The sequence below is a fragment of the Rana temporaria genome, chromosome 4, assembly GCF_905171775.1.
Source record: "Rana temporaria chromosome 4, aRanTem1.1, whole genome shotgun sequence".
NCBI lineage: Eukaryota > Metazoa > Chordata > Amphibia > Anura > Ranidae > Rana > Rana temporaria.
Window position 1 is genome coordinate 338894474 of NC_053492.1, and position 21673 is coordinate 338916146.

Consider the following 21673-nt stretch of genomic DNA (forward strand, 5'->3'; position numbering starts at 1 on the left):
GAAAGAGCCTCCACTCCTAAACACTGAAGAGCCAGCACACAAGGTGTTAACACTCCCAGAGAACCACCCATTTAAACAGGAAGTGATGGTGGAGGAGTGTGGAGATTGCACCTGTGAGGACAAGCTGGGAGTCTGATAGCTGCTGTTCACAATACAGTGAGGACTTTTGGAATACAGGGGGTGAAGACCCGGCTACCAACGAACTGTATGTGTTTTGTTTTTGAATTCCTTTTTTTGTGCTGAAGATAAGCAGACTTTATTTAATGCTGAAGCATTTGTTGACCTATGAATAAAAGCCTTTTTATGTTCAGGTCGAACGGTTTGTGCACTTAATCCCCCCGAGCTATAGCCCCGAACGTTACAATACACACATACATATATACACATACATATATACACACACACACACACACACACACACACACACACACACACACACACACACACATATATATATATATATATAATAAAACATACATATATAAAAGGGGAAAAGCTAAGAAGGTGGGTTCTTGCCTAATTTATATTGCTCCACATATTTGGTCAAGCAACCATATGGTGCAGCGACCAAAATTGCATAAAATGGACTACCTTATAACAAAGCATATATGCACAAAAAAGAAATTGGAGAAATAGAACAAATGTCTACCAATATTTATGTATATATGGGTATGGACTACTTACTATGAGTAGCAAACCCAATATGGACAAAAAAGAAAGTCTGCTGTAAGGAAAAGAAACATATGAGATGTTATAACAGGGAATATATGGCATAGATTGAGTGTAACACAATCTTATCATTTACATTTTACTTCTATTTCTTCGTTTAACCCTCTTGAGGCCAAAGTCCCCAAAGAATATATCCAAAAAGATTCCTGCTGACATAAGCGTTTAAAATGCTCTGCTGCAGGTAAGGTATCAGAGATGGCTTCCAATACCCAAACTTTCAGGCCTGTGGTAGATTTTTTTATGGTGGCACAGAAAATGTTTGGGGACACCCTGGTGGTCCTGTCCCTTCTCAATGAATCTTCTGTGCTCACCAAAGCGGGCCCTCAGAGTCCTGATCGATAAAATTGACACGTCAGGCAAAGTGCTTTTTTACATTGGAACATGCCAAGGAGGGGAAATTTGGCTGTTATATACGACTTTAATGCAAGCTATTTTGCTCTTGATGTTACGGGCCTTCTGATATGTTACCTTAGGATAAGTGGCTATACTAGACTTGAGGTGGGGATCCTCAAGTGATATAGATCAATGATTGGCTAGAATTTTTCCATATTTTTATGTCTGGCATGAAACTGGGTGACAAAGCGTGTGGGCGCTTTTTGGTCAGATGGAGCCTTAGTACGTGAGGTAGTATTGACTTGTTGGTAATGTTTGCAGGCTTCATCTACCAGTGTAGCAGGATACCCTTTATCCAGAAATTTCTTGGTAAGGTCTCTAGTAGTTTCTCCTCAGGCGGCAGAATTGACTTTGTGGTATGCTATTCATCCACCTAGGGTGATGACAACTATCATAATGAATAAAATAATTGCCTGCTGTCGGTTTAACATAATTCTGGTCAAAAATAATACCATCATCATGACATAACTGTAAATCCAAAAAGGCCAATGAGCTTTGATCAAATAAATGCGTGAATGACAACCCTAAATCATTATTATTACAGCAATCAACAAAAAGGTTAATATCTTGAAGGGTTCCATACCATATTATTACCACATCATCAATGTATCGACCATAGTATACAATATTAGAAGCAAAAGGCAGAGAGGGATAAATGTTCCCAATATCCCATCGTCAGGTTTGCATAACTCGTAAAATTTGCCCCTATAGCTGTACTGTTTATTTGGAGGTAATGCGTATTATTAAATTCAAAATGGTTATGCTTAAGGCAGAATGTAAGAGCCTCCAAAATAAAGGAAATTTGTCTCAAATTAATGATGGAATCCTTCGAAAGGAAATGTTCAGCTGCTCAGAGTCCAACATCATGAGGGATGGAGGTGTAGAGGGATGATACGTCTAAAGATAACCAACAGTAGGTTGGTTCACAACGATATGATTTTAACATTTCTTGTAAATGTGACCCATCACGGATATAAGATGGTACATTTTCAGCTAAAGACTGCAAAAATTGGTCTATATAGACTGAAAAAACACCGGTGACACTCTCCATAGCCGCAATTATGGAATGACCAGGTAGTTTAGTAAGGTTTTTATGCACTTTGGGCAAATGGTAAATTTAAGGAGTAATATAAAAGTTTTTCTTAATAAAACTAGCTTCAAGTTTGCTAATAATATTGTGTTCTCTGTCAGCAGCTTCAATAGAATATGTATTGGTTGGATCATTTGGGAAGACTTTATATGTTGCAGTGTCAGATAATAATCTCAAGGATTACTATAAAATAGTCAGATTTGCTTTGAACGACTATACTGCTTCCTTTATCTGATGACTTAATAACAATGGCATCATTCCTCATGAGCTGTTCCAAAGCCTGACGCTCCATACTACTAAGGTTAAGCCATAGTTGGTATGGGAAGAATTATGTTACACAGTTGAATCAAATCGGTATTAACGACTTGATAAAAAGACTGAAGGTAAGGACCCAATATAAATTAGGCAAGAACCCACCTTATTAGCTTTCCCCCTTTTATATATGTATGTTTTATTACACACATATATATATATATATATTTATATATATATGTGTATATATACACATACATACATATTTTTTACATATATGTAGATTTATGTTTCTATAGGAATTACCCCTGTTTTTTATTCCCCCAATTTTAGATATAACAGACCATATAAGCCTTTTTACTGTTTTTTTTTCGTTTTGTTTTTATACGTATATAAATATGTATTTTATTGGTGACGCTGTATAATTATGAGATCCCTGTTTTTATCAATGTGTTTTTATGCTTTTTTTGCGGGCTCCTATTCTCTTGACAGCTATTTAATTATATTTAGTCATTTCACTATATCTAACAAGCATTGGCCCATTCATGATCAGACCTTCGTTATAGTGTATAGATGTCTTAATATGCTGCTGGTGTGCTGTTCTCTGGGCGGCCACAGTATATAAACACCATCACACCTGCAGTATCCCAGTAGGCCTGTGGAAGGAGCTTGTCTCCGAGTGTGTAGCCTGTTGTTTCTACCTTCCTTCCGGTGCTCTCCCTGGTCCCGCTCTCTGGTAACGTCATCATCTGCGCCTCCACGCTGAACCTGGCTGTTTTCTGGTGGCCACAGGATAGATTTCTCTCCCTGCCTGCAGATCCGTGGATCTAGATGGACACGAGACCAGACCGCACCATGCAGCATGAGACCCTGATGAGCCTGTTTTGTAATTATGTATTGTAAGTGCATTTCTTTTTAGATTAAACATAGTATCTGACATATTGCACTTAGGTGGCACTTCCCTTTTTTGTTTCCTTGTCTTCCCCTTAAGGTAAAAAAAAAAACACCCCAATAATTTTCCCATCCTTCCCCCTCACTTATCTGAGCCTGTCAGCGATCCAGCATTGTCCCGACTTTAAATCTTCTCCCCCCTCTCTTTCTTATTGACAGACTTGTACACCAGTGGGAACCATTGCTCCTCCCATCAGTCAAATCCTGTGAGCAGAGAGCAGGAAGTGGGGCTGAGTTGCACTGTGTGTTTATGGATGCACACAGTGTGGCTCAAGAGCAAGCCCGAAGGTGTGCCTCCATAGCAAGCAGCTAATTCACTTCCTCTTTGATAACCAGGACAGGAAGCAAAACGAAATCTCCCAGGGACACAGATGGCCATAAAGACCTAATAGAGCTTATAACATTTCTCTGCTATAACTATAATACATTTTGTTACGGACTCTGGCTTTAAGCGGTATTAAATCCAAAAGCAAATATTTATTATATTGCAGCTTATCAATTCCTAGATGTGATGGCTGCATTATTTTTCTTTTTTAGGCTTCCTTTCCTTTATTTTCACCTGGTGATCCTGCCAGTAAGTCTGTTTCTCAACAGAACAAGCTGTCCTGCAGATGTAGAAGTTAGAAGATTGAAACAAACCATTTACAACTGTCCGAACAAACAGTTTTTATGTAAAAGCTTTATTCCAAAAGAAAAAAAAGAACTGTTCCAGTAACGGTTAAGTGTATCTGGAGACTGACTTCAATTTGACAAAAGGCTAAAAGACTGTGCTTTATGCACTCCTCTACTCTTAGATCAACAATGCTGCTGTGCACAGGTGTCTCCTTCATCCAGAGTGCAGGCACCCTAATGTACAAAGTGTGTTACGGGAAGGATCAGTAGGTGAAAAGAGAGAGGAAAAGTATTCAACATAACTAGGCAAGAATTGTGGCAGTGGGAGAAGGTACCAGTCAGAAAAATATATATAATAAGAAAAGAAAAAATTGTGCCAACTTAAAAGGTTATAAATCAAGTCCTTATGTAAAAAAACATAAAAAGGTGAATAAAGTCCAATAGATATGATGAAATATTCAGGACAGACAGCACCCCGGTGCACTTGCAAACTCGTGAGCCACCACCACATGGACTGAGGCTTACCAGAAGTTATCCCAGAAGTTGTTATCACAGCGCAGGGTAAATCCGAATTCCAGACAGACTACAGCCGATTGCGGGATCCACAGCGGAATATGACCCAGACACAGCGTGGGAAACTCATCTGTGATTGTGGCTCAGGCTCAATTCTCCAAGTCGGATTCTGCGGCACCTTACTCTGCGAGGACAGGAGGCGTACAAACCCAGCCGTCCTCCACTGTCTCACAGCTGCCTTCTGCACCCGGGTGCAGAAGGCAGCATGCCTAGCGACAGGCCGGTCGCTAGGCATGGGCACCAGAGAATGCTTTGCATTTTCTGAATGAATGCAAAGCATTCTCTGATTGGATGAAACGATGAGCACAACTTTACTGCCCTGCCGCTTCACCTTGTCCAATCAGAATACACTTTGCATTCTCTAAATAGTGCCTACACAGAGCGGCTGACCGCTGTGTTTAGAATGCAGCAGGGCAGTCACTCGGCACATGATTCAGAAGCAAGTGGAGATCACCGGAGTAGTGACATCTACTTCTGTGATTTCTAGCCTTCAGGGGCATTGGCAAGGTATAGTTCATGTATAATTATTGGTCTAATGTAACTATATATAAAATATCTATACCTGGAATCCATCCTTAACTTTTCAAAATTATTTCCAGCTTCCAGGGGCATTGGCCAAGTATTGTATATGCATAGTTACATTCGTCCACGATGGACCAATGTAGCTATGTGATAAAATAACCATGCCTGGAATTCATCTTTATATAATTTCATATTCCAAAATAAAGTGTCAGCCCCAGAACCAAAGTCGAACCATAACTTCATAAATCAATCCCATTTCTTCCTTTCTTCATAAAGATGAATGTCTCAAAAACTGATGATATGAGCTTCCTATGTGAGCTGCAAAGCACCCTACAACAATATGTATCTGAAAACCCTACAGCATTGGACTGTACAACAAAATAAGATCTTACAAGGACACATTAAATACAAGTAGGGCAACAGGTAGTCTCCAGAGTGACAATAAGTGGTTGGATATAGGCCAATCTTGGGGGGGGGGGGGGGGGGATCCTAAAGTTCACAGTCTAATACATGGTGAAGACAAGGAAACAGCAGGCATCTTGAGGTGCACATCAACAGCAGTACATATGAGAGAAGCAAGCTCTGGTGAAAAATAGAACACACAGAAGGGGCAGTAAAACAAGACTTTAATTAGCTCAAAAGCGATTAAAAACACTTACAAGAGGTGATGTGAATTCAGGCTCATCAAATTACAAAAAGGATGCCCAGCAGGAAGTTCTCCCTAGAATATCCTAATGGCGTATATACTAGCGGAGCCAGCGTGCAACGTAATTAACCGGATATGACATCAGAGGGCGGGGCGCATTTCGGAGCATGCACACTAGCTTCTCCTTCATGACCAAGGATACAGGGCAGATGGAAGGCTTATATGGTTGCTAGGGTGGGACTATGTTTGGGTGCAGGTGAAAAACACATATGCTGCCTGACAGATACTGATAAGATGAAATAATAGTAAATAATCATAATGAAAGCCAAATATGAAACAATGGACGTACCAACTCAATTATAAACACAAAACAGGCAAGGACATAACTAAGACATGACAAAAACCAATAAGGGATGGTTTATTCGTGAGGAACCACAAGGGATAATTAAAGTCTTGTTTTACTGCACTTAGAAGCGCCTTCAAGTTATTTTAATTTTGGCACTAATTCCATCCTATAGTGTTTATACCATTCCCTCGAAAATCCATCTGAGGGTTTCCCTCTTCATTCAACAGGTAGTGGGATTTGATCTAGGAGATTTCTTAAAACTATTTGGTGAAAGAGAGGGGGGAGGGTCTTGGAAGTAATCAATAAGGCTTGCATTTTTTCTTGGGGTGATAGTTCCATCTGCCTTCCTATTCTGCAGCCAATCTGGCTAGCACCCCGTTCATCTTTTTTCACAAAAAGACTACAGGTTAAGATTTTCATTATTACTCTTTGAAACGATTCAGGTGACCATTTCTAGAAGATTGTGGACTGATATTCCAATGGAATGGTATATGGCTCAATTTTATTTCCTCTAAATAAAAGTATCCTTAACACAAATGTACTTGTTTTTCTTCTGGTACCCCTCACCTAAGTTCAGTTTTAGCTCCTCCAAGGGAACCTTAACTACATCTCACTAATATAATCATTTTTCTTACATCAGATCATCCAAAGGGTCTATCATCTACATAGAAAACTTTTGAAAAGGAAATGATTGAAATGTGTTCATTCAGAAAATAAGACCATTTTTTAAGCAGTGCTTTGAGAAAACACATATCAGCAAATAAAGCAAAACAAAGGAAATTACAGACACTTGCAGAATTATCAGCTGGACAATTATATCTCACTTAAAAATATTTGAAATGTAATCCACAATTGCTGAAAAATAAGAAAAATTTGTATAATGAGGAATATGATACACCAGTAAAAATGTATATAGAACCAGCTGCTATCTTTGCACCTTAATTAATTGTTTATTCATTAATTGCTCAACCAACCCTTAATTTATGGCATTTTGCACAATGACTAAAGCTAATATGACCTTAAATGCAAATTTGTAAGTTATGCTTTTTTTCCCCTAGTTATTGAATAAAACAAGGCAGATGTCTCTTTGTTACATATCAGTTCAACCATGAGGAAATAATGTATTTAGAAGTGGATTTGAGATGCTTCACATTTCCTCCAGGTATGCTGCAAAGTTTATAAATTACAAAGGAACAATTTATCACAAGTCAGGTAAAAGTGTATACGTGTCATCACAGTTCTTGGAGACTCTTGACAATTGTCTATGCCTTACAGATCTTCAGCAGCCAGTTATTTTTCAGAGAGAGAAGAAACATTTTTTCTGGTGGTCAGTAGGCCTTTCTCAAACAACATAGTGATCAGGGCAATCTGCAAAATGAGAATACAGAGTACTAGGTTAAGCAGGTAAACAATTACAAATTCAAAGGAAACAAAGAAACAAGTTCAACAGCATTGATGTATTTTCAGAGAGCAATTGAAAGGCAGCGAGAAGGAACTATATTGCCTCATTGCTGTCTGTTTGAACCCCTTAAGCCCCACACCAGCTCACTTGCATTGCATGCGATTACAGGGTGGTTGCAGGGAGCCCCATTCAGTGAAATTGGCAAACAATACTGCCCGCAGAATGCGACAGCAGGGATAATTTCTGCTGTGTCATGATGCAAAGCATGTGTACACCCATGCATGCTGTCTGTGCATCTTTAAGGGGAGGGCAGTTTAAAAAAAAAAGGCAGCTTAACCAAACATTTTTTTATGAACCACCAACTGCAACTGTAAACTAGGCCTAAGCGTAAGGCAGACCATTTTTACCTGGCTCACCACATAGGAAAATAAGTGTTTTTTTTTTTTTTTTTTTAAACAAGTTATACTTACCTGCTCTGTGCAGTGGTTTTGCACAGAGCAGCCCTGATCCTCCTCTTCTTGGGTCCCTCACCGGTGCTCCTGGCCCCTCCTTCCTGCTCCTGAGCCACTGCTGTTTGTCCATTCACACACAACCGCGTATCGGCCCCGTCCCCCGCTCTCTCCTTATTGGCTGTGATTAACAGTAGCGGGAGCTACCAATGTCTCAGCCAATGAGGAGGGAGAGATCCAGGACAGCCGAGACTCTCATGCACATCAATGGATCAAGATGGGGCTCAGACAGGTATTAGGGGGGCTGCTGCTGCCCACAGGTGTTTTTTTTTTAATACCTTGAGCCTTTACAACCACGTTAAAGTGTTAATAAACCCAAAACAGTTTCTGTGTACATCTCCACACAAATTCTGCACATCTGTTACTTTCTTGAAAATACCTAACTAGGTATTTGCAAGAAAGTAACAGATTGATAACAAGATTCCGCCACTTCCATCCACTGTGTTGTGAGCATGCCCTGGCTGCTGCCTAATTCTTCCACTTGAAGCTGTCCCATGTGACTGTCACTTGTAGGGCATATCCAACTGTCTGATCATCGGTTCCCTTTTCTAGCTGCTGCATAACATGTTCTGTGAGCTTCCTCACAAGCCCATGGAATGTGATGCAATGTAATGTTGGGTGAGCTATCAGAAGAGAGAAATCCTTCCTCAATCGTTGCTCAATCAGCATTGATTGAGGAAGGATTTCTCTCCTCTGATATCTCACCCCACGATTGTGTGGCGGATTTTTCTCCTGTGGTACAGCAGCATATCCGACACAAGGCAATCTAAGGACCAGCTTTTATTGAACGAGCATGCTGGAAAACCAGCATCTGATCAGCGATTTTAGCCAATGGCTGTTCTGGCAGGGGGGCATATATGCTGGCTTTTTTTTTTTTTTAAATACTAATGGCTGTGATCAGCAACTTATAGTGGAACTGCGACAGTGCAGCAGACAATGTGACACAAACGGACACTGGGTGGAAACTGAGTTACTGACACTGACATCACCAGTAACACCAATACAGTGATCAGTGATAATACTATGCATGGTACTAATGACACTAGCCAGGTCAGTTTTTGATAGGAAAGCAGAGGGACTTGCAGGAACACCAGGTATTTTACACAAAGGAAATAATAAAAAAGAGAGAACAGGATCCTTTTTTATATAAATACATGGTACAACCGGCACATATCAGGAATATGAACTGGTGGGTTTACATATTTTTTAAACATAATATTGCAATGTGATCTGGAGAATAATAATTATTATTATAATTTATTGTTAAAATGGTCTTACTGGGTTTAATAACACATTAACAGTAAAATGAGCCCTGCCCAATTCCGCCCAAATAAATGTTCATTTTTGGTACAATCTCTAAAATAGGCTTTCCAAAAATGTAAAGTGTGACTAAAGGAAAAACTTTTTTTTAGTTTTGGATAGAGTGGAAAGAGATAAGAAAACCTGTCAGTTTTCATTACTGTTATTGTCTATGTTAGGGAGATGCGCTCTCTCTATTTGTCCTGTTTACTGTTATCATCAAAAAATGAAAGCAAAAGAAAATCCCAAATCCTGGGTTAAAACCAGAACAGAAGTAAGAGAAAATCTTTCAATGGGGACACTAGGTCTGTGTGATACCCCTGGATTCCCTCATTTCCTCTCACTTCCTCCTTTAGCCCTGGGACAGGAAGTCAAGGGAAATCTTGACTATCGGACATAGACAGCAAAATAAAAAACAATGCTTACAGTGGTTATAACCCACTCTTATGCTATCCACAAAGGAAAAAGGGTTTGCCTTTAGTTCTAATTGAAGACTTCTAATATTTTACTGTACTAGATCAAATGCAACACTTGCATAAAGCTATCCTTTTAGAGCCCCAATTGTATTTGTAATACCAACACTCGGATTTCCGACAAGAAATGTTCGATGTGAGGTTTTGGTTGGAAAATTCCGACCGTGTGTAGGCTCCATTGGACATTTTCTGTCGGAATCACCGACAGCAAAAATATGAGAGCTGGTTCTCAAATTTTCCTACGGCAAAAGTTCTTGTCGGAAATTCCGATTGTCTGTATGCAATTCCGACGCACAAAAATCCTACACATGCTTGGAATTATTGAACTTCATTTTTCTCAGCTTATCGTAGTGTTGTTCGTGACCGCGTTCTTGACGTTCAGAATTTCCGACAACATTTGTGTGACCGTGTGTATGCAACACAAGTTTGAGACAAATTTTAGTCTGAAAAAAAATCCATGGTTTTGTTGTTGGAAATTCCGATTGTGTGTACAAGGCATAAGCATCACTAATAGAAGTTAAAGTTGCAGTGGTGCAGAGTTCAGATAAAACTTACAAAGAACAGCAAAATCTTGCGGCTTATAGCTTTACTTGTCCTTTCCCCGTTTCATATATTTAAAAGGTTTGGAGGGGGTAGACCGTAGCATTCTTTCTTTGGAGTTTAAGAGTTCTACTGCAAAATAACTCAATTGCACGATTAATATTTGCTCCTTTTGACAGCTGGTCACTTGCAGCAGCAGGAGCGTATAAGTTATTCTGAGTTTTGCAAGGCTAGTTGAGGAACAATGTTGTAAATTAATTATCTAGGACATTTTAAAATCCTCCTGAAATATTACAGACACCAACATTTGCTTAAAAATTATATAGGGGGATCACAATTTGACATAACTGCCATGAACAATTAATTTTTAAACATGTCCTAAAATAAATACAAAAACATGAACTACCTTTTCATCGATTGTTTCAAAGGGAAGGTCGTCAACATTCACGTAATTTGGGTAGGCACGCAGAAGATAATCTATGGAATCCACATACTGAATCAGAATGAATAGGAAGAATGGTTAGTTAATAACATACAGATAAAGAATCTGCACATATTGAATAAAAGAATAAAAGAATCTTGACCATTTCCCATACCATATACCCACACATATGGTTTTGGTTTAAATTTTAAATTGTACTGTAGGGGCTTAACTTCAGCTTGGCAGCAAAAATTGGATTTTTGTACTCGCCGTAAAGCTGCATATTCTTGACATTAGGGTATTAGCCTTCTATCAGGAGAGGACTAGGTAGAAACATGTTAATGTGTTAATACAACTTTAAACTGTACAGTACCGCCCAGGAGGCGGTCCCTCTGGGTACAACCCCTCTCCCTGCATGCAGCAGCTCAGTTCGTCAAAAAGCAGTACAAACATAAAAAAGGAGGGGTAGGTGCTGTGTATGTCCATGAACTTCAGAGAAAAGGATTTTACGGTGAGTACAAAAATCCCATTTTCTCTTTCGTTCATGGACGGACACAGCAGCATATTCTTGACATTAGGGACGTCCCCAAGCAGTGTAAAAAAATGAGGGGTGGGAACAGCACACAAACCAAACTCCACCCAAACAACCAGAGCTCCTCATCGGTGGAGTTGCAACCCTAAACAGCCTACTGAAAAACCTTGTGGCCGAAGCAAGCATACGAAGATGTGCTCACACCAACCTAGTAAAATTTTGTGAAGGTGTGAACGGACATCCAGGACGCCGTCTTACACACTTGAGAAACAGACGCTTGATGTCGGAAAGCCCAAGAGGCACCAATTGCCCTGGTTGATGCGCCGTGACAGAAAAAGGATGCGCCCGCCCTTTATGGGCATAAGCCTGAAACACGATTAGCCTGATCCACCGAGAATGGTAGCTGACAAGACAGCCAGGCCCTTCTTGGGACCAACTGCCGAACGAAACAGCGAGTTCGAGCTCCGAAACCCACAGAACGCGGACTATGTCCAAGGAATGTATTGCAACCTCTTTTGGATGTGATGGTTGAGGGCACCAGGACGGTAGGCACAGTGTCCTCATTGAGATGAAAAGCCGAAACAACTTTCGGAAGAAATGAAGGCCGCCGACGCAGCACCGCCTCATCTCCTGGCTTTCAAGAGCCATGCTGTAAAAGTAAGCGACTGTAAGCAGGATGAGAATGGGACCTTGCGACAGAAGGTCCTCCCGTATCGGGCGCTGTCAAGGTACATCCGCCACCAGTCGCACTAAGTCTGCATACCAGGGACGCCGAGGCCAATCTGGGACAAGTAGAACCATCGGAGTCCCCTCAGACTCTACTCTGCGAAGGAGACGGGGGGAAAAAATCTTTAGCGGGAGGGGAAGGCAAAAATTAGCCGATACAGTCCCCACGGAGTCACCAACGTGTATGTCGCGTCCGCCCAGGGATCTTTGGACCTGCCCACAAAACTCAATAACTTCCGATAGAGTCAAGAAACCAGGAGATCCACATCTGGCGTGGCCCATTGTAGGCAAAGGAGATGAAACACATCCGGGTGAAGCGACCATTCTCCTTGGTCAAGCATCTGGCGACTTAGGCAGTCAGCTTGCCAGTCTTCTACACGCGGAATGTATACGGCCAACAGAGCCAGCACGCTCCGCTCTGCCCACCGCAGGATGTGAGTGACCTCCAATGCTGCAGCCGAGCTTCTTGTTCCCCCTTGATGGTTGATGTATGACACCGCCGTGGCGTCGTCCAACTGTATCCTGACTGGACGTCCCTGCAGCCTGTGACCATGTGGAGAGGCACTGCCTGATCGCCCGAAGTTCCAGCACATTGATCGGCAGGCAAGATTCTTCCTGCGTCCAGCGACCTTGTGTCAACTGTACGCCCCAAACTCCCCCCCAACCGGTCAGGCTGGTGTCCATCGTGATCACCGCCCAGTGAAAGGGCAGGAACGACTTTCCGGACTGAAGGGCTGGAGATCTCAGCCACCAGACCAGGGAAGCCCAGACTAGCTGATTCACCCGGATTTGACAAACCAGGGACAACAGAGATTTGTCCCATTTCGGACAGGATCTCCTTTTGCAAGACTCAAGTGTGTAATTGAGCATACGGGACCGCCTCGAAGGAGGCTACCATGAGACCCAGGACTCTCATGCAAAAGCGCAGCGACAACCACCTGCGGGATGCCAGCAGCTTCACCACAGCCCGAAGAGTCTTTAATTTTTCCAAAAGGGAGAAAAACTCTCGCCTCTGAGGAGTCCAGAATCAAGCCCAGGTATTCCAGGCACCGAGTTGGTACCAACACCGACTTCTGGAGGTTCATTACCCAACCAAATTGTTGAAGGGTCTGACTGGCAATCGCCACATCCTCCTCTAATTCTGAGTCTGAAGCTGCTCTCAGGAGGAGGTCGTCCAGGTACCCCATGATAGAGATTCCTTGCTGTCTCAGCAGAGCCATAATCGGGGCGAGTACCTCTCTATTTCTCTATAATTCAACTGGAGTGTTTGCCTCTACATGTTCAGGGAAGCCTACTATTCTAATATTGTTCCAACGAAGACAATTCTCCATATCTTCCAATCGGGAGTCATGCATGGATAATTGTTGCATATGCTTTTTACTAGAGGTCACAATTGTGTTTAAGGAGTCTTCAGCTGTGTCTCTCCTCATTCCTTCTAAATTATGAGAAAGGATATTCATAAAACTATTGCATGTAGTAATGGCTTGCAGTATATCAGTCAATGTAATTACATGGTCTGTCTCTGCGATATTCACTATATTTATTGATTTAGCAGCGTTATTACATGAGGCATTCTCTGAGGCTTCTTTACTCACTGCATCATCCGGATGTTCCAGTTGAATTATTGCTCTCTCTCCGCCCTGGGGTTCATCAGAACCAACGGATGATCCCTCTATTGTTGCTCCCTGCTATGAGGTGGATGCTGTAGATGTAATTTCCCTTTTATCCATCTCTGGAGCATGTGAAAATTTCTAAGGATGAGTGGCAATGTCTTGAGGTTTATCCTTCGCATTAGTCTCAGTTTTCTTTTCTGTACTATTGAGGGGAGTACTTTCAATTACAGACTGGTCTCCAGAATGGTCCATGGTCCCCAAATCCTTCTTTGTCCTCAGTGTCAGGCTCACACTTGCACTCTCCCTTATCCCTGTTCCCCTTGTTCTATCAAAGATGAAAAGAAGGGAGGATATAGAGCAGGGGTGGGCAATTATTTTTTCGATGGGGCCACATGAGAAACTAAAAATATTTTGGAGGGCCGGGCCAAAAGGCTAAACTCAATACTGCATAAAATCAATTGTATTTTTTTATAAAAAGCAGTAAATATCATTGTTGGACAACTGGTACGAGTACTTGTTATAGTTAAACAATGAAAAAGTGAGGTTGCCTTACAAGAATTTTTTTTTAATTTATTAAACAAAATTTCCCAAAACAATGAACATTTTTCACTATTTGTGACTCATATTAGTGAAAATTTCCAATCACGTTCACTCAAACACATTTTGAGTTTCATTTACTGTTGGAAAGAGGTTCTTAGCATTCTCAAGACATAATGCAAAGACACTCCAAATCTTAAAGGGGTAGTCAACTGGAAAATATTTATTTTCAACTGGTGACAGAAAGTTAGACGGATTTGTAAATTACTTCTATTAAAAAATCTTAATCCTTCCAGAACTTTTTAGCGGCTGTATACTACTGAGGAAATCCCTTTCTTTCTTGATTTGCGTAATGCGTTGTCCACAGTGCTCTCTGCTGACACCTCTGTCCATTTTAGGAACTGCATGAGCAGGAGAAAATCTCCATAGCAAACCATTGGTGCTGTGGACAGCTCCTAAATGAGGTGTCAGCAGAGAACACTGTGGACAACAAATCACACAAACCAAGAAAGAAAGGGATTTCCTCAGTAGTATGCAGCCACTAAAGTGGCTAAAAAGTACTGGAAGGATCAAGATTTTTTATAGAAGTAATTTACAAATCTGTCTAACTTTCTGTCACCAGTTGAAAAGAAAATGGGGGAGATTTATCAAAACCCGTCCAGAGGAAACGTTGCCGAGTTGCCCATAGCAACCAGATTGCTTCTTTCAGTTCTCAGAGGCCTTTTCAAAACTGAAAGAAGCAATCTGATTGGTTGCTATGGGCAACTCCGCAACTTTTCCTCTGGACAGGTTTTGATAAATCTCCCCCAATGTTTAAAAGAAAATGTTTTTCAGTTAACTACCCCTTTAAGCAAGATACATCATATTGAACTGTCACTAAACATCACTACTAACAACATTTCACTACTAACAACATTTGTAGTCTTTGGTGTTTTAAGTTCTCTTTTCTTGTTCAGTGAGAGAAATCTAGTCTCTGCTGGGCTTTAACAAGTGCATCGAAGTCAGGTTGAATGTCTGAGGTGGAGATGCGAAGCACAGCTGACAGATGATCATCAGTGAGAGAGGATCTATACCTGGATTTCGTGAACTTCATCATTGAAAATGTTTGTTCACATACGTATGCAGAGCCAAAGAGAACCAACATCTTCTGAGCACGTCTCCTCATGTTTGGAAAGTTCTCCTCCTTGAGAGAAGAGTAGAAATCTAGCAGAGATCTTGACTTAAAGTGCTCTGCCAGTACTGCATCAGACTGCAGGTCGATGAGTTCCAGTTGAACATCACTGGGTGCATTATCCACACTGCAGGTAAAGGGAGAGGAAATCAGGCACATTTTGTCTTCGATTTGTCTGAGATCTTCAAATCGCCTTGAAAACTCACCATGCAATGCTCCCAACATGGATGAGTACCTGCGGAGGTGATCAGCTGGTGGTGTGACTTCTTTCAGGGTTTGCATGTGAGTTATATTGTTGCTCTCCAGTTGTCTTGAAAGAAACTAACTTTGTCATGAAAGCCTTCACCAGGCTGTGCATTTCATGAACAAAAAGGCCCTTGCCTTGCAGTTTGGTGTTCAGTTCATTCATCTGTGCAGTCACATCAACAGAAAATGCAAAATCTGCCATCCAGTCCTCATCTGAGAGCTCAGGGAAGTCTTTGCCTTTCTTCTCACAATACTCCCGAATCTCTGCTTTCAGGTCCCAGACTCTTTTTAGCACTTTTCCCAGACTGAGCCATCTGCCAGCTGTGTGGTAGCGCAGATGTCACGATGCTCGGTCTCATGCTCCTCCAATAGTGCGACAAACGGTCTGTGGTTCAATGCTCTTGCCCTGATGAAGTTTACTATTTTAGTAACAACATCAATGACATGGTCAATTTTTAGCACTGATTTGCATAACACATATTGGTGTAGAATACAATGCAAAAATACCAGTTTCTGATCCATGTCGATTTCAGTCACTTTATCTTGCATACGTTTCAAAAGTCCGAAATTTTTTCCGGTGAGATTTGGACATTTGTCCGTTGTGACGCCTGTCAGTCTGTCCCATTTCAGTCCCAGCCTGTCCATGCACTCATTTACCTCCGTGAACAGATCACTCCCTGTCGTCGTTCCTTTCATCGACCGCATTGCTGCCAGCTCCTCCGTAATCTTGAACTCGGGGGTTATCCCGCGGACGAATACAAGTAACTGGGCTGTGTCGCGGACATCACAGCTTTCGTCCAAAGCCAAGGAGAAAAAGTCGAAACGTGCCACTTCACGTTGCAGCTGAAGCTCCAAATTCCCCGCAATGTCCTCGATCCTTCTAGTCACGGTTCGCCTGGACAGCGGGACTTGCTCAAATGCCGCTTTTTTTTCAGGGCATATTAGTGCTGCAGAGTCCACCAAGCACTCTTTGATAAACTTCCCCTCTGAGAACGGCTTACTGTATTTCGCGATTTTGTGGGATATCACAAAGCTGCTCTGGGTTGCTGCAACCCTGGCTGCGTGAAGTTTTGTAAATCAGCCTTGCTGCTTTTGCAACTTAGCTAGCAAAGCTTCCGAAGTCTGCACCCTTTCTGCGTCAGTCAAGTTTTTATATTTTGCAGCATGTTTTGTCTCGTAATGCCGACTCAAATTGTAGTCCTTAAAAACGGCGATCTGCTCCCCGCAAACTAAACACGCGGCTTTACCTCTGATTTCGGTAAATAAATAATTAGCAGTCCAATTCTTTTGGAAGACTGCAAGGATCCAATCACGTGCACCCAGGGCTGCCTATGCAACCAAAAACAAAGTATTAGGTTGGTTGCATAGTTCCCCCATATTTGTAGCATAGTTTCCCTATATTAGGTAGCAGTTCCCCCACATTATGTAGCTGCAGCAGTTCTCACAGATTTGTAGCATAGATTACCCCCAAACACCCCCCCTCCACCAATGCCATTTTATTTTTTGCTTGCAGGCTGTAAGCAACAAATAAAATGGCACAGGGGGACAGGGGGGGGATTTGGATGCTGCAACAAATGAAACAACACAGGGGGATTAGGCAGGGTGCTGCAAGCTGCAGAATCCCCCTGTGCCGTTTAATTTGTTGCAGCATTCCCCAAGGCCCCCCCAGACCACCTGTGCCCTTTTTTTTTTTATTGTACTGCCAGCATCTATGGGCAACCGCCCCTACCACTGCACCCCTTCCCCCCCGGGCCCGGTGTATTTTTAAATACGCATACACACTCACCTGGCCTGAGAGTCTGGGAGGCTCAGGTGGTGTACGGTGCAGTGCTGTCCGCCCTTTGAGAGGGAGCCAGGGAAGAGGGGGTCCCGTTCTCTTCAGCGGCAGCCGCAACGGACGAGTGATATCAATGACGTCCTCCGGCGGTCTGCGGAAAAGCATCACGTGTGTGATGTCCGTCACCAGTCCCGGCAAGCAGCAAATTAAACAGGCCGGAAAAGCTGTTGACAGTGGCCGCGGCGCAGCCCAGGCTGACTATTAAGCAGATCTGGCTGTGCCGCAGCCGCTATACAACAGTTAGCGGGCGTGACAATTACCCAGGAAGCCACTGCGGTACTGGTAAAGACCGTCAGTGGCTCCCTGAGGATAAAAGTGACGGCGGAGGCCGCAAGGAGATTGACGGCGGAGGCCGCAAGGAGATTGACGGCGGAGGCCGCAAGGAGATTGACGGCGGAGGCCGCAAGGAGATTGACGGCGGCGTTTAAAAGACGGGCAGCGGCGGCGCGATGCGCGGGCCGGTCAGAGAGCGTAAGCGGGCCGTATAATGCCCAGGTCTGATATAGAGAGATTGACCAAAACTGTAATTAGACCCCTAATTAGCAATCATCAAATGATATTGTTATGAGAGGGAAGAAAAAACAGTTTTAAAAGGACAGTCCAAAAGCGAGTCAGATGGGTCCCTTTTATAGCAGGGATACAACTGGATGGCTGAAGTTTACCAGTGAACATATAAAGGATTCAGAGATTGATTAGGAGAAAGTGCCGTGGTCAGATAAAACCAAAATTGAGCTCTTTGGCATTAACTTGACTCGCTGTGTTTGGAGGAAGAAAAATGCTGACTATGACCCCAAGAACACCATGCCTACAATCAAGCATGGAGGTGGAAACATTATGCTTTGGGGCGGTTTCTCTGCCAAGGCATAGGCTGACTTTGCTGCATTGAGAGGCCAATAGACAGGGCCATGTATTGTAAAATCTTGGATGAGAACCTTCTTCTCTCAGCCAAAACACTGAAGATGGGCCTTGGATGGGTCTTCCAGCATGACAAGGATCCAAAACATACTGCCAAGGCAGCAAAGGAGTAGCTCAAGAAGAAGCACATTATCCAAAAGTGGCCTAGCCAGTCTCCAGACATTAATTCTATAGAAAATGTATGGATGGAGCTGAAACTTCGAGTTGCCAAGCAACAGCCAAGAAACCTTAAAAATTTTGAGAAGATCTGTAAAGAGTGGACCAAAATCCCTCCTGAGATGTGTGCAAACCTGGTAAGAAACGCAAGAATTTGCCAACAAGGGTTTCTCCAAGTACCAAGGCATGTTTTGCTTGGAAATTAAATACTTATTTTATTCACTGAACTGCAACTCAATTTATAACATTTGTCTCATGTTTTTTGGGGATTTTTGGTTGATATACTTTGTCTATCATTTAACCCTTTCGCTGCCAAGCCCTGTACTCCAGTTTTAAACTCAGATGGCCAGACCATTTTTGCAATTTTTCCATAGCTTTTTTATTTTTCACTTACAGCTTTCAGAGTTTGTAAAAAAAAAACAAAACCACATATTTTCTGAAAGCACACGACCAGTAGAATAAAAAGAAAGTGCTATTGATTTTTAGGGCCCCATGATATTTGCGCAAATGTTTCTCAATACAATAGTTTTGCTAAAAATACACAAAAATCATTATTAGCGGATACAAACACAGCAAATGTTACAAAATTCCTACAAAATATAAACGTTTAACCTGTATTAAATTATTAACAAATATTTGTAAATTTTAAATTGTGCCTTTTTGTGAAATGAATGCCAAACTGTAAATAAGCATATTTCTATAAAAATCTGGACATTTTCATTCTTCACTTATAGCTTTCGGAGATCGTAAATGACCCCCAAACCACACATTTTCCGAAAGCACATGACCAGTAGAATGAAAAGAAGGTGCTACTGATTTTTAGGGCCCCATGATAATTCCCAAATGTTTATAAAATCAATATTTTCACAAAAAATACGCTAAAATCATTAACATTATAAACACAGCAAATGTTACAAAATTCCTGCTAAATATAAACAATTAACCTGTATTCAGTTAATATATAACAAATAGTTATAAATTAGAAATTTCACTTTTATGCGAAATGGTAAAAATACAACCAAAACATACAAAAAAACTGTAATTGACTAAATTTTTTTAAAAATTCTGGGGAGGTTTTATTTTTTCACTTACAGCTTTCAAAATTTGTAATAGACCCCCCAAACCATACATTTTCTAAAAGCACATGACCAATAGAAAAAAAAGAAAATGCTACAGATTTTTTGGGCTCCATTATAGTAGCACACATTTTTCACTGGCGGGGGAAATCAGACAATTGCATCAAGCCACAGGGCATTGGTGCTGGCAGAGGGGGGTGGGAGTGGCTAGTGTTGGGGGTGAATGATGTGCTGGGGAGGGGATGTCAGTGGCAGAGGAAAGGAGGGATTTTAGCAGCCAGGGCAGCATGTTGAGTGGAGAGAAGAGAGCCGTAGGAGAAAGGCAGGCAGCGGCGGTGGGGAGGGTTACATTTTAGGTGAATAGTTTTGATCTGCAAATTGTAATCTGCTGTTTAGAGCTAAAGGATTGTTTAGCAAAGTCTTCTCAACAATTCTGCTATAAGTTCCTGGTCATCTTTACAGCGTACAGACCTAGCCAGCTGGAAGCAGGGTTAAAATAAACCCATGATAAAATTATAGACTCTTAATTTCTTTGTAATTGGGAAACTTACAAAATCTGCAGGGGATCAAAAAAAAAAATTCCCCACTGTATACTGGCACAACCATTCTCCGGGACAAGAGAGCGTTTAGGGAATTCTGAAAATTTGACTTTAGGCAGGTTTTGATTGATTTGAGAAAAGAGGTGAATGGGCAGAGTTTTAAACTGTATTTTGTACCCCTTTAAAAACCCACAGGTCTGAGCCATTTAAGAGCCAGGTAGAGGTAAACTGTAGCAGATGCGCCCCCCCCCCCCACACTCTTACAGATGAAGGCACCCCTTATAAAGCTACAGCTTGGGCAGAGTGCGACGGTGAGTCAGGAAGGTTGTTTGTTGCATGCCTGAGATAGCACTAAAATCTAATGCAAGGACCAGGTGCATGGGAAGCCTGGTTCCCTTTCTCCTTGTTTTGGCCATTGCTAGATTGAAGGCATTTTTCTGTAGGGTAGTCACGGTTTAGGGTGGGGAAATACATTAATCCTGTCTGAGAAGGAGAGTGCAGCAAATTCAGCGCGGACCATCCTATTTAACCAAGATTCCTCTAAACCAGATGCACTGGTTCTATTGTCAAATTAAAAGTTGATTGAACAATCTGAAGAGAAAATGATAAACTTTAAAGCGAAGAGTGATTTCTCATTAAAGTGGTTGCAAACCTCAGACATGAAATATGAATAAAGCCTACCCCTCTATAGTGTGTACTTGTCTCAAGAGCACCAAGTGACATTTCTGTCTGCTGAATTCCTCTGCTATCAACATAAGTCCAGCTGATTGACAGCCCCAGCTCTGTTTCTGTGTGCAGATGTCCATTCCCATCAATCAGCTCACAGAGCTCTCCCCACTGAGCTCTGCAGACTAATTTCAGCTCTCCACCCTCTTTTTTGGACAGCTCAGGCAAGCACTATTAATTCTAGACTTTGAACAACTGTAGAGGAGAGAACACCTCGGATAAACAGGTACAACTTATGTAGGAGGATTTGTTTCATTTCGGTGTATCACCTGAGGCCAGTCACTTCACTGGGTATATGCAAGGGTTTACAACCACTTTAAGAGAGAAGAGGTCCTTCACCACTAGCAATAAAAACTAAGGATTTGCAGATCAGGGTAGGGTCCAGTCACCTGAAGGTACCAGTCCATCATACACAATCTATGAATACTTAGCCTGTGTCCTGCACTGTACAATAATGTTATATTTATTTTGTCTTAAAAGCAAAGTTTCATTTTCAGCAGGTGAGATAAGCAACGGCAGCCTATTTCCCTCAGTACAGGTGTTCCTTAATCTCAGTCATTAGCAATCAAGAAGGGTTGCTGCTTTAATAAAAAAACAGACCTGGTTCTACTGGCTAATCTACAAATGTGCATATTTAATAAAAATAAAATATGGTACATCAATTCAAAAGTGCTTCTTGGTAAATGTTGCAATGATAATGAACAAAACAAAAATAAAATACTGAATTGAATACTGAAATGGTCATTTGCTAAGTGAAACGACCTGCTTGTTGCAGTAGCACATAATGTGTGATCGAATATTATCAGTCTGCCATTAAAGACATCATAAAAGCACATCATAC

At 41.7% G+C, this 21673-nt stretch overlaps 1 protein-coding gene across 1 annotated transcript in view; it reads right to left on the bottom strand.

The window, feature by feature from the left end:
- Positions 1-5731: 5731 nt before the first annotated feature.
- Positions 5732-21673, bottom strand: part of RIOX1 (ribosomal oxygenase 1) — a 178822-nt gene continuing 162880 nt past the window's right edge. Inside the window, exons 14-15 of the mRNA XM_040350758.1 lie at positions 10744-10830; positions 5732-7482 (exon numbers count right to left, since the gene is read on the bottom strand). Coding sequence (XP_040206692.1) covers positions 7405-7482; positions 10744-10830 — 165 coding nt within the window. The 3' untranslated portion in view covers positions 5732-7404. The remainder of the gene's footprint in view (positions 7483-10743; positions 10831-21673) is intronic.